The sequence below is a fragment of the Pinus tabuliformis genome, chromosome 6, assembly GCF_031772625.1.
Source record: "Pinus tabuliformis cultivar Carrire ecotype Pingquan chromosome 6, CPIR1, whole genome shotgun sequence".
Classification (NCBI taxonomy): domain Eukaryota; kingdom Viridiplantae; phylum Streptophyta; class Pinopsida; order Pinales; family Pinaceae; genus Pinus; species Pinus tabuliformis.
The window spans coordinates 1,903,159,299-1,903,177,671 of NC_142292.1; the positions used below are offsets into that span (position 1 = coordinate 1,903,159,299).

Below are 18,373 nucleotides of genomic sequence, written 5' to 3' on the forward strand. Positions count from 1 at the left end.
GATATTTTCTTTGCTTTGGACCTGCGGATAGTCAACTTGCGATATCGGCAATAGGATGATCACAAATTTCAATGTGTCCTCCCCCGACGTTGCTTTGCCGAGACTCCAATTGCATTTGCGACAAGTCTAACCCTCAGTCTTTTCTCTTTGTTTTCTGGCTTTCAAAGGGCAACTTCAATCTGCTCTAATTTCTGATCCAGGCGTCCATTTTTGGACTTCCACCTACCGTTGGAAATATTGTTCCGAACACTATGCAATGGAGAGGGTCCGATTTGGCTATGAGTGCTCCTCTGTCTTGTAAGATGGCTTCAAAATTCACTTCTCTTTGGCACTTTGGTCAACTGAAAACTCATAATGCAGTGAGTGACAACATTTAACACGTACTACCACCAATTTCTCTGAGGTTTCCACTACCTCTCCAATATGTACATCCTCTAAAAAGACCATATTTACTTAATTAGTTTTTTTCCTGTTACACTTTCATTTCTTCGCTCTCTTCCCAACTGATAGGTTTCCTTCGGGGATTTTCCTTGATTTTAGGGTTTCTTCTTGCTAGACATGCCATTTCTCATGCCTAGTGGTCCACCCCTCGCCATTCATTGGTTTAGCCACTTTGATACTTTTTTCGCCACAACCAACCACTTCGAAAACCTAGGAGAGAGCCAAAACTGCTTCAGAAACTTGTGTGAGATCAAACCCTCTAGTTATGCGGGATTTACGATGCAGACAAAGGTATCTCCCCTAGGTTTGGTGGCTAACCTAGAACAAAATAAAGACAAGGAACCCAATGCTTTCCTTAAAGTAAGTAGATGACAGAATGATTGCCAAAATTAGAACCTGCACAGTCAGATAACACAAGCCAAGAAACTACGAGATCTATGCAGTATCATCTAAATACTCTATTCAATAGATCAACATGGTATTGAAATACATGAAATAACAACATCACATATAGGAAAACAAAGAATTCTTTGCATTAATATAAATGGAAGGAGTTACAACCATAAATAGATGTTGATCTTGTAGAAGAGCTCCTCTAGGCTGACTTGTCATTTCCTTGTCACAATGTCCACCTCCAATCATCCTAAATGCATGAAATGAAATCTCTCACAACAACAAAATAAGGGTAGAATCACTCTTCAAAAACCAACCCTTTGTATATGGAAGGTTATAAATATATAGAGGAGTGGGGTAAGTTGGGAGTTCTTATCCAATTACCAACCTAAGGTTTTAGATCCACCTTTGATGGGAGGATGGGATCAAAGGATAAGGGATGGAAACCCCAAAATAGGGTAGGATAAGATCTGAATGTTTTATCTGAGGTAAATGGTTGTAACAAATTATGGAAGATGAGACTTCTGGAATTTCTTTCTTTTTCCCAAATTTCTAGAACCAATGTAGGTGTAAAGGGGAGAAACCTGTAGGTGATCAACGCAGGCCACAGTGGATAAATATGTAGGTGAACTCTATCCAACAAGAGGCTAGGGAGTTTGGTCCTAAAATTGGCTAAGATGATGTAGTTTCAGGCAGAAACTCTGGGGAATGAAAGAGGCATGCTTAGGGCTTTGTGATAGATGATGACATGGGGGAACAAGATGTTGATTGATCCCATTAGGAGGCGTATTGATCTGATGTGACAAAATGACCTATAACAGATTTCACCCTAAAGCACAAAGTTAGAAATGACAACTGATGACTGAAGTGCTTTAGCTTGTGACAAGTTAGGATCAAGAACAACTGACGAACTTCATCTGTTACAAAACATTTTCATCATGACATCTTTATTGCTGAGGGAGGCATACCCATACTCATCACATAATCTAACATAACATGTACAATGATCAAAAGACGTGTCCACAGATGACAGTTGGTGGACCCATGATTGGATGACTGTCTATATGAGCATGGCCATCATTCACTGTGGTCTTTGTATAACTCCTAAAATCACAGGCCAAATGGATGAAACTAGATCCAGGGTCTTCTATCCCCTTCACAAGGCCAACCAACATATGAGTCTAACCATGTGAATTAATGAGCTAAAGTCGAACATGGTAGACACCATCTGATTACCGATCAATGATGTAAGCTGTTAATAGATGCGAGAGAAACCACTAATGATGTTCATGGCTCTCAAGGTACTACAATACAATCCGTATGATGTGAATAAATGAGTTGATGTCAAACACCACATAGAATCTTTCTGTTGAAGGCCATTGATGTAAACCTGTCGCTGAGAGCGAGGAAAATTTCCATTGATGTATGTAAGCACCATGGTGCCAAAGGGGTATTTCTAAGTCAACTTCCTAGATAATGTGCCGATGTCGACCCGTCGTAGGAGGGCCTTGATGTATCCCCCATCAACAACACGAAACAGGTATCATGATTGAGACAGAATGATCATAATGATGCTGGTATGGAACTGGATCAGGAAAGACATACATGGAATGAAGGCTTAAGAGTATTGTAATGGATATTAACTGAATGAATTCTCTTGAACACACCAACGACATTGAATGGAGTTGGCAGCATTAACCCAAAACCAAAATGGAGGCTCTAAAAATGGTATGATTACCAAAATACAAGTAGATGACCCAACCTAACAACCCTAAAGATGAAGTGGAAGAGTGTCGTGTTCAAGAGTGACTCGCTGCCATTAGCGAATGGAATACTCTGTCTTTATTTTTTAACAAGCTTGAGGAGGATAACATATGCTTGATCTATAAGTTCACCCTTCGGATGAATCCCTCAGAGTATATTTAACGAACCATGAGAAGGAGAGGTTTGGCCTTGTCATGTTCGACAAGTCCATCGTTGTTTGATGTTTTAACGAGTCCAACGAAGGTAAAACTTGACATCTTTTTCATGTTTAGAGAGTTTGAAAAAGAGACGAAAAAGAAAACTCTAGATGTCCCTTTTCGTAGATAGTCTCTCAAGTCTAAAAAGGTAGAAAAGAATACTCACGAGAACCTCTTAGTGATGTTCAACTAAGGTATTCCTTTTTCATAGATATTCTATCTCAGTCCGGAAAAGGGTTAAACTTATAGTGAGTAAACGTCTTTTCATTTAATTTTACGAGTTCGAAAAGACAAGCGCTTGATGATCTTTTCATATTTTGGGAGTCTGAAAAGAGCTGAAAGAGGACTCCTTCTGGAGGAACGAGTGGCATAAAGGGTAGCAACTAGTTCTTGTCATAATGGAATTGCTCAAAACACACAAAGGTCATGAGGCTGGCTAATAAGACCACTCATCGTAGTTGTTTCTCAGGAAAGGGTAAAACCAAGTGAAAGCGTATGATCAACCAAGCAGAGGGTGACTATGGAATGGAAAAACCAAGGCTCATCTGGTAAAAACAGGTTAATAAAAATGGCAATCATGGGGGATAAAATGGGAATGGTTTCATTTTTATAGAAGTTTGAAACATGGGAAACTATGCATTAAATTGGTTTCATTGTTTTCACAAGCTTGAAACATGAGAAAAACTATGTTTGAGAATGGTTTTATTTTAAATACACAAGCTTGAAACAGAGGAAAAATATGCTTGAAATAAGTTTGCATGCCCCCAACATAATGACTCAATTGAAGGTACATGCCCCCCAGGCTTCATTTCATGCACCTAAGTAGACTATTGGGTACTATCAGGTGGATGGAATGAAGGTTCATTTACGAGATCAAGTGAAAGACTCGACTAAGCATTTACGAGATCTAATCAAAGACTCTAATTGAAAGGGGATTTGTTTAATTTTTTAACGAGCTTGACATAGGAAAATAACTATGCTCATAGGAACCTATTTCATTTTTTAACGAGGTTGACATAGTAAAAGAACTATCCTCATAAGAGCTTGTTTCATTTTTTAACGAGCTTGACACAAGAAAATGAACTTTTCTCTGGGATCTCATTTCATTTTTAAGGAGTTTGACACAAGAAAAATAAATTTGCTCTGGGGACCTTGTTTCATTTTTTAATGAGCTTGACACAAGAAAAGGAACTCTGCTTCGACACCTTGTTTCATTTTTCAAGTAGCTTGACACAAGAAAAGGAACACTTCTCCGAACCTTGATCATGACCTGTAGAAGGCCATGGCTTCCAAGAGGTTCTCATAAGATGGGAGAAAAACGCTTTAGAAGGCATATATATCAAGGGATCCAATGGAAAGATCATGCCCCAATGCCCCCAATAAATGATTCACCATATCACCTACCAGATCTAGGTCAAAAGAAGTTGAGCAGACAATGAAAGGATCATATTCAGCAGTAGGTACATGAATGGGATAGGTTGCCACATAATTACCCTGTGGCGGGGAAGATACGACTTGGGCATTCAGAATGCTTAGGGAAGTAGGATTATTCGTAGTCAAAACAGGACCAACAAATGAAAGCTTATCGATAGTCACAATCCTTCCATCGTGTGGGAAGCACATCACTCGAAAGAGTGTGGACACAACAACGTTCATAGCATAAACATAGTCTCACCCCAAGAGAAAATTGAAGTCCAAAGGGCCCATGGCAACCATGACATCAATACATACAATTTTTCCTCCAAGGTAATAGGAAACCAAGGAAGGATCTCTACAGGTTGACTGGTACTTCTGTTAAAAGCTAACAGATTCAGAGCAACATAAACAAGCTATGGGGAACCCAAAGCTTGCCAAGTAATGGAGGATAAAATATTAACATAAACTCCCTCATCTATAACAATGTGATGGATGTTCTTACCATAAGCCTTTACCATGATCTTAAAAGGCATGTGAAAAGGGAGACGAGGTTATGTCAATCGAATCCAATCAAATCAAATGGCCTGTTTTCTTGGAGGGGTTTTGTGGGAATGGGAGAAATGCCCTGTTGTCTGGTAGAATCAGAAGAAACAAGAAGAACTTGAGAGGTACAAAGTTCACTCTCTATGGGAAAGGTACGATCAACTAAAGGTGGAATTGAGCTAACCATTTTCTCAACCAATGTTGGTTGGGAACAGACTCATGGGATTCACGTTCAGAGAGAATGGGTTGATTGGATTCGTACTCTGATCAATCACTTCATCAACTAGTGGAGGATTGGGAGAAATATTCCGGTAACTAGCTGGAAGTCATGGCTGAGAAGTTGTAAGGTTTTCCAACACTTTTGAGGCTTCATCCATATAAGGACAAAGGTGAATAGAATGATTCCCTTCACATAACTTATAGGGAAATTTGAATTTACCCTTTTTCCCATGGACCTTACTATTGTTAGTTGATGGTTTGCCACTAGCATGATCTCTAGAAGCTAAAGACAAAGACCGCTGTGAGCCTGTGGACCACACTTCTAATACCTTGGGAATACCAAGACAATCTCTAAGAAGGTGGTCACCCTTATATAACATGCAAGGGAATTTAACTTTACAAGGTTGATTGGAATATTTATCCATACTAGTTGCGTCTGTAGAAATGGTTGCTTGGTTGCCCCCCCCCTTTATTTTGCTTCTTCTTCTTTGTCCTTTTCTTATTCTTCTTAGCTTCTTGGTTACTAGAATCAATACTTTCACCAGGAAAAGAGGAAGAAAGGGATGAAGAAACAATAAGTGAATATGGCAAAGGGTCAACTTTAGGATCAACATGAGGTTGATGTTGTTCAAGTGGAGGAGAACTCAGTTGAGAAGTAGCTTGGACCTTCAAAACCGTAGGGGTCGAAAATAACCAAACTAGCAAACCAATGGTAAATTTGGGAAAGGACAACGTTGCCATATAAAGAGCACCAATATTTCCAAAAGAAGGAAAAGGACCAGGATTCCCGTCAGAGGGGTTCCCTTGATTGGCAGACTCCAAAACTCTTGCCATTAGTTTCAACTTGAGATTCATTAAGGAGTTGTTCCACGGGGAGGATGTTGTTGATTTTAGAAATTAAAGGCACAAACAAAACAAAGGGGTAACTAGGCATAAAGGTTTACCAAGCAACCATGAACTTCAATATATAACTTGGCGAACCAAGGACTTAATGTACGTGCGATAAATCTCCCCGAATGATGTGTTCGATGTATTACGGTATACAAGGTGGCCGACTCGGTTACCTATGGATGGATAGCAACCTATAGGGGTCTCCCAAAATATACTCGACGATACGTGGGAGTGAAGTCTATAGTAGTGTTGTCTAATGCGTAACCATTTGATGAGAGCATTCCCATATACTTTACGTGCATGGAGCACCATCTAATATACCCAAAGGTACGTGGAGAACGATCCTATACACTAACATACGTGGAACGAGATTTAACCCCTGGGATGCAACGCTGGCAAACAACGTCAGCTCCTACGTTTAAGGATGCTGGAAAACATCTCTAACCTATACCTATAAATGTTTGTGTTAATGCTACAAATTCTCCTTAGGTTAATTAAGGTGAATTTTAGAGTTTATCATGAATTAGATTTCGATTTCAAGGTTCAAAATTCAATGTCACCTAAACACACCTATGATGCAACTAATATGAAAAAAATAATTCTTTTCAATTTCAATGAAAGCTATTTAGTGTAGGGAAGAGGTGCAAACAATGATGCAACCATCAAATATGCAACAAACAAGAGCTTTCTAACTAGATCTTTCAATTCCACTATTCCAATTCAATTCAAAGCATTAAAAGATTCCAAACCATGCAATGTAATCTATGCATGATTCCCCTGAAAACTATGCAAATGTAATCTATTCACAATTAAGAAAGTTATCGATCAAACGAGAACTATTACTTCAAAATGAGAATTCTAACAAAAAAACCCAAAAAAAACATGAAAAAACAACCTAAAAACGAAAAGTGTTGATGCTCGAATAACTTTTTTTTTTGGGTAAATTTTCAACATTTAAAAAAAATGGAAGTAGAAGCCATTTTTTAAAATTCCAACGATTTTTAGGCATGGTATTTAAAATAAAATATCATGTCTCTGAAAAACCTTAAAATTCCAAGGGTGACATTAAAGATAAAATATCATCTCTATGAAAAGCCTTAAAATCCAAAATTTTCAGCCATGGTGTTAATATTATTTAAAAAATTATTATCCTTTAATATATATATATATATTAAAGTTTATCAAATTAATAACAATTTATTAAATATGTTGTCTTTTTTTATATAATGTATTAAAGTGATTTGATAAGAAACACTTTAGCTATGATGAATGAACAACTTTACAAAACAAATGAATTTATATGTGATTTTGGGGTTTTTGATACTCTCTACATTAAAACATGTGTTTTTGGAAATTTGTGTAAATATTTTATTTTTAAATAATTTTAAAATTTTAAAATTTTGAATTTTGAAATTGTTTTTTAAAAACTATATTTCATTATTGAGAAATATATATATATATATATATATATATTTTTCATATATAATAATAATAATAATACATCAACAAAAAAATGTTTATTACTTCTACATATTTTTTGTTTTGACATATACATCCATTCAAATATATTGAGAATATGAAAACATTGGAAAAAAAGAAAAAAAAAACAGAAAAAAAGAAAAAAAAAAGGCTACATAGTAGCTAGTACCTGCCACTTAGATTAATTAAACAAAAAAATAATAAAGACAAAGATTTCATTCCAAAAATAAAACAACTAATAAAATATTTTATTGTTGAAGAAATATGATTAATTAATATTGTTTATATTAACATACATACGTGTGTGTGTGTGTTTTAATAAATATATATAATTGTTTATAATTAAATTTATTAAAATATGTTTTTAATATAATAATAAGTCATTTTAAATTGAAAATATTGTGAAATCATTACAATTCATGAAAATAGAAATAATAGAAAAAAATAAAAAAGTAAAAAAAAAAGGAAATAAAACTATACATTGTTGAAGAAAATGAAGAACCTTGAAAGAAACCAAATACTCAAGATCATAAGGATCTTTATTATTGAAGAACTCCACCAATAACCGTTTTTTTTGTCTCTTATTAGAAGATGACAATTAGAATAACATATGCAATTACATTTTTAGAAGAAGTCTTGATTTTTTTCAAAATATGGCATCACATAACAATGGAGGAATTAGAGTCTACATGGTTAGTTGCATTTTATTGGAAGCAATCATCTAAAAGGGCAAGGTTAGAAGGATTTGGAAATTTCATGTAGCAAACTACTTTGTATCATAATGATCTAGAAGTTATCATTGTTGATCAGTGGTTGTCATTGATGTCAACCCAAGTAGCACCAGGAGCTACCTCGATCTTGCATGGGAATTTTGACTTGACAACTTACTCTATTCCGAGTCAAGGATCTTCTAGATGGATTCTACTCATCAAGATGTTTCTGTTGATATATGACACGCCATGTGATTCTTCACGGTTTGAGAGATATTCATGTTTGAAGTTAGTAACCCCAGTGAGTGGGCTAAAACCCTATGGGGTTGTGGCATGGAACTCATAATTGGTTGTGGTCATTGAATAGTCAATAATTAATATTTTTTTTGTTGCTCCTAAAATCCCTCCAACATTCACTTGTTGAGGATCTTCTCAAGTCAAGACATTCATATAAATAGTGATCCCAGTATCCTCCTCTAGTTAGGATTTTGTGGCTTCAAACAGGTCATCGTGGCATTTTCACTATAATTGTTTGTTTGTTTGTTTTTTTTTTTTTTTGCAAAGCTTCAGAAGCTGAAATTAAAACCTATTTGAGCCAAAATCTCGATGAACCTCGTGACCGAATTTCAGATCTTGGTTCACAATATTTTCAGAGATATGATCACAGGAAGTTAGGGTTTTTGCAGACTCCCAAATTTCATGTCAAACAGGTGATGTTGGGAAAATTGTCATAAGTCTCTCTGAGCATTGAATTCAAATTTCGTAAATAGTCAGAAAGAGGACGGACTGTAGTTTGGTGAGTAGCATTTTTAGGACTGAAGGCCGCAACAGTGATACATGTCACTTCGTACAAGTTCGCTCTATTGAACCAATCTATAATCAAGTCATCATGGGAGATTGGGCATAACTCTTTCTTGAAGAATCTAATCTTGATCAGAATTGTGGGGTTAGAAAGAGGACTTAGTGGGCTATCACAGGTCAAAATTTCAGACCTCGGAGATCCAAAATTACATAGATACAACAGATTCAATATCGAGCTCCTAGAAGGCAAGAAAAAGCATGCATTCAAGGATCACTGCAGTAAGGACAACACATCAACAATCAAGTGTAAGTCTCCAACAGAAAGGTAAGTATGATTAGTGTTTACATTTGAAATATGAGTATCATCTCTGATATATGTTTTTGCAGGACTGCGTAAGTATATACAGGGTCTCAGTTATATCTCTATGTCTTTATATGTCACAGTGAGTTTTGATACCACATTTCGGATGTCATATTCTTGATACTACACATTTCATGCTACACCAAGTCTGCTAAATCTATATGTTGTTGTAAGTTAATGGTTCTTGTCTTGTCATAGTTGATAGAATGGTCTCTGTTGTTGTACTTAGAACTTGGTTCATCACACGTCTAGGGTCTGTCATCAGTTTTTATTGTATATATCTTTAGGTTAGTTTTGGATATAGTCTTGCATAGAGTCCAGGCCTATATCAAGAGTGAGAGTCTTTGTCTACCACTGCAACAAGTCAACAACAAAAGTAACAAACACACTTCAAGTACGCATTGTAATTTTAATTTGTATTTATTCATTATTATGCACTTACATGTGTTTTGCAGGTAGAGGTAAGTTGAAGGGTATTTTGTTTTGTTTTGGGTTTAGTTTCGTCGGGCAAATTTTGCATAGATTCAAGCACAACATCAAGTAAGCATTCAAGAGTTGAAGTATCAAATCAAAGGAAGCATTGCAGTGGGACATCCTTTGAAGACATGACAATCATCTGCATATTGTGAAGAAGTATAAAGGCCAAGAGTCATTTGTAAAAGAGTCATCATTGTAAAGTTGTAAAAGAGTCATTTTGCCTAGAGTCGAAGAGGCAGTGTTGGGTGGTATAAGAGTCACTGTTGGGATGATGTCATGGTTGAGTTGCAGGTCATAGAGTGATTGGGTATTTGGTCAAGTACACGGAAATAATTGTACACCTTAAAGTATCATGGATTATTGTCCCTGGTTTGGGAATCCACAATCTTGTCTTATTTAAGTCATTATAGGGTGGTAGGGAGGTGCTAGGCAGGTGCATGAAGTCGCCTACAGGTTGGGGCTTGTGAACACTTCAGGGTGGTAGGGTGGTGCTAGGGTGAGTTGTGGCTCACTTGGGTGTTGGGGCATCCATTCAACTGACTGCTGATAAAACCAGGGCGTTGGGGCGTCCTTCTAGTGGGAGCTAGAGAAGAATGCTTTTATAGAATTCTAAGAAGTTGTAACTTTCATTTCAGTTGGGGCTGGAGATTATAGAATTTATTAGAAAAACATTCGGTGGTTTTTGACCCGGAGGGGGTTTTTCCACCTAAAATTCTTGTGCCTACTGTTTTCTATTGTTTACTATTTTTATTGCATAAACATTAATAATAATTGAAGATTAACTAATGCTCTGAAAGATGTAAAAAGTGCTAATTGCTAAGGAATACTGATTCACCCCTTCTTAGTGTTTCCAACAATCACCTAGCACGAAAGGGACTACAAGGATATACTATAGAAGCAAATACATTAAGCACGATCAAGGACATTATGCAACATCATAGAAGTTTCTTCAATTTGTGGAAGAATCATAGTAACATGGCAGGAGTATATATTCCACTAGAAGTTCATGGAAGCATCATCGAAAGCAATATAGAAGTTTGAAATGAAGATAGTTGAGTTGTAGCATGGAAAGATAATTGGAGGATTTCTCATCTCAAGGAAGGAGTCTCATCATAGACATCATCTTTAGGAAAAGTAAAAGAAGTAGTGCGTTGGTAGTATGAAAGGAAGAGGTATGCATATCTTTATTAAAGGGCTCTTCATTAAAAGTTAGATTCATATCTTCAAAGAATACTGATGGAAAAGTTGGATGTCAAAAATACTTGGAAGCATAAGCATGATAAATTTTAATTAGTTTGAAAAGTCAAGACTCTTCCATATGGTTATTCGATATATAGTAGCATGATAGATGGGCAAAACACATGGTGATATTGATCAACATCTAGTACGGTCTCTTAAAGAATGTAAGGAAGATAAAAATGACAACTTCAGAGGGAGCTAGAAGCAAGAAGTGGCTTGAAGTAGCTTCACTTGTTTTTGGCAATTCTAATGATGAGGAAAGTTGTTTGGGATATGGTTTGACTTCCAGGAACAATATATGGAAAGAAGTACGTACACTATAAAAAAGAGAAAAAGCATCAAATTGATACAAGAAGTCATGAGATAGTTTGTTGATCACATGATGGTATGATGGATTCGATGTTGATCGAGAAGAAGTTCACTTTCCCTTAATGGATAGGGGGAACTATAATTAAGCTCTACATTGATTGGTTTGACAAGATGCTTTTGATGAAAGAGATTCGAATGATTAATGGAAAGTGATATAAAAGGATGAATGGCAAGAACCCTGTCAAGAAGATAGATTGTGAAAGTGTTTGACTCCATAAAATGTTTAACATCCAGGAACGTCAAAGCTCAGGTATGATGTGATGTGAGGTAGGAGCCTTGCAGCTACAACCTAGATCTCCATGAAACAACAAGTAGCTGATGATTGAGACAAGTTGAGGCTTGCGGTTGTGTCTCCCTAATTGAGAGAAAGTAAGGATCTCATCCCCGGTTGAGAGAGAGTGATGATGGACACTGTATTCTCCATGTGTCATGCACTAGGCTAGGACTTACAACCATCAGTCTAGTGAGGGTACTAGTAGGGAGAATGGAGGATTGGATAAGCATCTGGGACTGATAATCCTTGAGGATTTGGAATCCAAGATAGGAAGTAGTCTTGTGGACCGATACTCTTCGAGGATAGGACAAGGTATTCAAGATAAGAGTAGTCGAAGATGACTAATATTCTTTGAGGATTGGGAATCCAGGATAAAAATAGTCTTGTAAGGACATACCTGGTGAACATTCGAATGGGGTATGTGCCTTGAGAGGAGGTGGTGGTGGTGTCCAAATGTATGCCTCCCAACATTGTGCTCTAATCTAGAGGATTGTTAGAGCTTGTTAGTCAACACATCGCTATATTACAATTTGACAATGTTGTTTTTGATGTCGATGTTTGATGATGGCTTATCAATTTGAACTGTTCTTATGAGAATATTTCAATTTGAGAGTATCCTTATATTCGCTTGTGTAATTATGAATACCTCCCTAGATATGAGAGAGTGTTGGAAAATGTAACTAGGTTCACTCTTCATAATTATCATTGTACTTGTATCATCTTGTAATTCATGAAAAAACAAAAGATGAAAAAAATATTATTATTATTTATTTTATTAGTCAAGCATGTTCTTCATGCTTCTAGGGTTTATTGAGTCAAAATAATATTTGTCATGAGTCAATCTATTGTACTGGAGTCAAGTCCCAGTTAGACTTTTGAAATAAGAAAGGAAAAATAATTTTATTTGAGTCAAAAGAGTTAATTTTGTCTCCACAAGACCAAGTCGGCCATGGATTGACCTCCTAGATGTGTATATATAGAGAGTAGTTTGACCTCATTTGGTCATCAATTGACAACTTCGAAATATTTACATGAAAAGAGGAAGAAGACTAGTGAAAATCAAAGGAGAGAGAAGGTATAAAAGGAAAAAATAAATCAAACTTTTGCCTATCTGTATTCTCACGTGCGAAGTACTAGGGAAACTCTATGAACAATAGGGCTGAAATTTTGTTTCTGTGAAGAAGCTAGGGCAACTCTGCGAATGTATTGGGGCAACTATGCGAATGTGTTGGGGCAACCCTGCGACGCTGCAACGCTAAAATTTTGATTGGAAAAAGTTGTGACCTTCGTTGACTTGATTGGACTTAGTTGATCAAGGCTTGAAGGAGGGTTGACTTGGGTCTTATGGAATGTCTTAGTCTTGATTTTTGGTCTTGGATTTCTCACTTTAATATGATTCTATAAGAGAAGTTGATTGGGGTTTCCCCCTTGTTAGGTTTTTCCTTGGTTTGGAGCCTATATCTTGTGTTCATTGTCTTTTGTGATCTTCATGGTTTATGTTTTGGTAATTGTTTGATGAATAAGAACATAACATAATAATAAGAGGGCAACATATATTCACAAGCAATTTTCAAATAAAGAGAAATCAACCCTAATTTGTTTCCCCAGTGAATTCTTAACAAAATCCACGTTGCCAACACTTAGCCTAGTCACTCCTGCACAAACTCTCTTTGGATGCCACCTACAACATGCTAAGCCATTGGGATCTTCACTTGTAATTCAACTTGGCCATTGGGATCTTCAACCTTTTCCACTTGGCATCTCCCATTTGCATTGGGATTTGCTCCCAGATTTGTATAAATAAGCCCATTGGGCTCTCTCATTCTCATGGTGGGAAGCTCTTAACTTGGGTATATGTCGTTGAACTGTTTCATGATAACAAAGAAAGTCTTTGGAGGTTCTATCTTGGTGTGATGTTGGTGACTCTTCTCTTGGTGAAGGTATATCCATGTTAGTTTAAGTGTGTTATTACTTTCCTTTTGATAGATTAAGGCCCAAATAGGGGTAGTATTGCTTAAGGGAGGGATAGCCAAGTATTTGTCTATTCTTTAATAGTTTTTTGCAAGCTTGAATTTGATAATATTGTGTACTTGTGAATAACACAAGTTGTCTTCTCATTTGCAATCTATTTCCTTGAATTTACTAATTGATTGAATGCAAGTATCTTAAGTGTAGCACAAGTTGTCTTTCAAAGATTGGAGGTTGGGGAAATCATTGGTTAGATCAACCAACCTTCAAGAGCCAAGGAGGTCACGATCTTGCCATCAATAGGGGTAGCCAAAGACATCCAAAAGAAGGACATCAAAAGAGGCCCAACACATATTCTTCCTTCCTCTTATTTCTAAAAAAAAAATCTTTTGGCTACCTTATGTATGAATTCATTGAATATCTAGGTGATTTTGAGGCTATCCTAATAGCCACAAATCAACCAAGAAGAGTCGGTTTAACCCAACATTTCTTGGTTGCCTTAGGGTAGAATTTCACTAATTTCAAAGTAGAGCGAGCTTGCAAATTTGTTTTATTCATTCTTGTTACTAACCTTGCAGATGACTAAGCTAAACTTGGTAGCTTTAACTTTGCATTTTGTTGATCCATTATGCAGGCAAAAAAAAATAGAGGAACTTGAACGATCAAACTAAATGTTTGAACCCTAAAGCCATTTTCTAAGGAATGATTGTTTGTAGACATCTTGGGCAACAAAAGGATATTTTTGATAGTCCCTAGGACTACTTTTCTGCAAACCATTTTGAGCAAACTTCAAGTGCCTTTCAAACAGAGTTTTGGGGCTGCCTTTAAGCATACTTTAATTCTCTCTTAAGGTAGAAATTTGAAACCCTTTTGGACATACTCTCACTACCTTGTAGACATAGTTGTTTTAGCCCCTTTTTCCAAGAAAATGGGGGCAACTTGTAGGCCTGATTGCAAACACTTTCAACAAGCAGTTTAAAGGGCCTTTCATTCCTTCATCATTGTAACATTGGTGCCTTTCGAAAGCTTACTTATTTGGTTAAAGGCATTCAAGGAGAACTTCTCTTTTTAACACCATTGTAATAGACTACCCTTTGATTAAAAGGAAGCCTTGATATTTTCTTAACTTATCTCTAATCGTTCGATCAAAACTCATTGTAATTTTTGGGCTAGGACTCATCATTTGTACCAAGTCTCAAATAAAGTATCACTCCCTTTGAGGGGAGTACTTGTAAATTCCTTCCAAGAAAACCACTCCATCCCTCACCAAACAAGAGGGATCTCATTTTAATAAACGCCAATCTTTCTTTTTGGGAGCTTAGGGATCTTCCCCTTGGCATCCATTTTTCCCCAATTGGGGAAGGTGTCTCTTGTGTGATTGCTTAAGTGGCTATTTTATTGCTTTAGTTTAGAGTGAAAACCATCTCCTTTAGCTTGTTTTCCATGCATCTCTAGTTTCTCTAACTTATCATTTCACTTTTTCGTGTTATGCAATCTAATGTGCATAGATGATCTTGATTAACTTCACTCATTAGTTCCATTGTCTCACTTATCCCTTTTATCACAATTTCTTTTCTTTTGCATATCATAGTTCAACTTTTATTTACATTGCTCTTGAAATATCATGAGTTAGTTTTACTTTAAGTGTCATTGCAAAACATTTCTTTCATAGCAAATCTAGTAATTTGGGCATTAACAAACCTACCTCCAACATAAGTTGGTTTAAGTAGACAATAGGGACCCTCCATCCCCTAATGACTAATCACTCTGAGATTAGGGCCCAAGCGAGGGTGAGGTCTAGGGAAATAAAGTTTTTTGTAACTTGCTTTAGAACTTAGGCTTAACTTAAAATTTACAAAGAAAATCTTATCACATTACAAAGTATGTACACTACATAGCATCATCATCATTTAAATCTGTGTTTCAAGTGTTTACATTTGGGCACTGGTCTTATCTAGCCATATTTATATTTTGATACATGTGCTCACTGAGCTTGTAGATGTAATTGATGTTGTATATTTCAAGCATATATTGATCATCTTGTATTAACTCCTAAAAAACTGACTTGCTAGCTATGAGCTAGTTGAACCTTAGATATATTTTAGGGTCCACCCCGCTTGGCTTCACTAGGAGTAAGCCTAGACAGAGGAGTTGAGAATTGAGTGACAACCTCAACTCGAAACTTTCCCCAAGACCACACCAACTGGAGTTACGGATTTTCTCCACGATAATACCAGGTGTGGATTAAGCGACAACAGGCCCAAAGAGATTCTTAAAAGTGTTATTTGCTCACTTCCTTAACAATATACCTTTTATATCTTCAACTAATCATAATTTACTTATGTAATTCATTGTATTTCATAAGAGAATGTCCTTTATAATTCATAGCTAATAGCTACGTATTATTATGTAAGACTTTTAAATATTTGGTGCCCACTTACAATCAAGAATCAAACTCAAGAAATAAAATGAATAGACTTTAGTAGTAGCTGTACATGGTCTATTATTCAATATATTGTCATGTATCTAGGTTGGTATATAAATGCTCACCTTTAATATTCGGTCTCTTAATAGTTCACATCTATTTTATCTTCTCATATTTATCTAGCACACAAAACCCCATAACATTTTTGCCTTGATATGCTACGCCATTAGAATATGCGCTGTAAAATTGAAATCTATTTTTATTATTTTTTATATATATTTTCCATATTTCTATTTAAGTTGATCAAGATTGAAAAACTACATCACACTATCTCATAATCATATGATAGAAACAAGGAAAAAAAAACCTAGTCCATAACCCACACCAAATGCAAAAATAGTACAAACACAATCAACCACCAAGTTTTGACTTCAAATGGTAGATACTCAACGCAAACCTTGATATTTAAAATATATAAACATAAAATTTCACATTTTTTATATCCCCCATATCACCAATTTATTTCTGGATACATTGAGTAGTAGAGTATTATAGTGGAATGAAATCCCAACAGAGAGATATACCACTGCATTAAAATAGTATTGTAAACATCACATAGATAACATCTACAAGCCAATACGATAGACATATATAGCAGCTTTCTTTATTTTTCTCAGTTCAAGAAATGTAACAGTGATCTAACAGTTGTATCTTCGAAATAAGAAGTGAGAGATTTAGACCAAGATAAAAACGCATGAGTATAAGCAGATCTTTTATATTTTGGTTTGTATTTCTCTGACTTGCCAGTGAGATCAAGGGATGAACATGTTTTTTAACCACTAGTCTTTTCTAATCCCTGAAACCTGCAAAACATAATTTCGAGCAGTAATTAGAAAAGACAACTGCAAGGGATTATATATTAGAAATCCATCTATTTAATGCATATCTGTGGTTGTAATCATCATTAACCAGTCAATCATCCAATAACTGTGGAAGTTGTAATTACTATTGTTTACAATCCTCACACTTCTACAAGATAGTTTAGAGAATGCTCAGTCATAATTTTCTTATTCAAAGTTTGAAGTACATGATAGCCCTCAAATCGGACCACTAGTAACCTACACTCCATATGGGTTGGAGGACTTTCTAAAAATTTCTTTAATATAAAAAATGAACAATAAATAAACACACATGGACACATTCATTCAACTGGCTGGAATGAAAATTTTTACCATCTTTGAACTTTAATTAGGCAGTCTGTGCAAGTTTCCTCCGTACCAAACCTTTAAAGAAATCGTAACTGCAATCAGAAGACGTCTTGTTAATCTTATTCTTGCGATAATTCAGCCACTTGGTCTTCATAAAATATTAAGATATCGTATCCAGTTTATGTAAAGAAATCTCCAGAGAATAAAAAACATAGTTGCCCGCTAATTAAATTTAGGAGAATAAATCTCCAATTAATTATACATTTCTTAAAGTCATTCTCGAACAGATGCTTATTCACTTAAAATGAATTGAAAAACAAACATCCAGTCAGAGCACCATGGTTATTAATTATATTTAATGCCAGCTCAATTGGGACCTTGGAAGATACCATATGGAAAAAATGGTTTTAAGAAATACCTCCCTAGATTCCACGAAAGGAATCACAGCGCATCCCTAATTACTTTTTTATGATTTCTAAAATGTTTCAAGTCATCTAATGCCCTAAAGGTGGAGGGCATTGTTAAACCCAACTAAAACAAAAACAATTGCGGAATTGAAAATATTTGAAGTATCTAACAAACTATCTTGAGAGAGAATGCGCAGACCGCAAGAAAAATTGCCAAAACAATAAACTAACTGCAGAAAATCTGACCCAAAAACAATTGCTTACTCAGATTCTTATTAATAATAGTAAGAAATACTACCATACATATCTTCATGGTACATAAACACAAAAAGTGATCTGCTAAATTTAGTGGATGGAATGAATCAGTAAGAAAAGTGATATTGACAAAATTGGGCACATGCTATTGAAAAAATAAGTGCACCAACTGCAAGGCCTTTTAATTTTTGGTTATAGGCAACACTGAGAGAACAGAATAGTATATATATATATATATATATATATATATATAAGAATTTCCAGCCAAGTGGACCCGGCATGGCTTATTATGAAAATAGGTTGAAATATAAGCAAATTCAATAGGTTCAAGGATTTGTATATGATCAAGAAAGACGCATGACAAGAGGCCCGTAACTCAAAATACAGCCATCCGGGTTCATAGTTTTAGAGGATGGTTTATTCATGTATCACACATCTTTTCGTGTTTATGAATTTTTAGAAAGGGAAGAAAAAAGAATTTGGTGCATCTCAAATATCAACCAATGTTTTTCTTTAAATATGACTGTTTCCATTTT

The 18,373-nt window shown here is 35.7% G+C and overlaps 1 protein-coding gene across 8 annotated transcripts in view; it reads right to left on the bottom strand.

Annotated features, from left to right (window-relative positions):
• Positions 1–16,437: 16,437 nt before the first annotated feature.
• Positions 16,438–18,373, bottom strand: part of LOC149266798 (biotin--protein ligase 2-like) — a 259,505-nt gene continuing 257,569 nt past the window's right edge. For all 8 annotated transcript variants that reach the window (XR_016260272.1, XM_089430971.1, XM_089430972.1 and 5 more), the window contains 2 exons: positions 17,200–17,267; positions 16,438–16,830 (listed from right to left, as the gene is read on the bottom strand). Coding sequence is in view for 7 of the 8 variants with exons in the window: in XM_089430971.1 (XP_089287097.1) it covers positions 17,216–17,267 (52 nt within the window). In the remaining variant the exon portion in view is untranslated. The remainder of the gene's footprint in view (positions 16,831–17,199; positions 17,268–18,373) is intronic.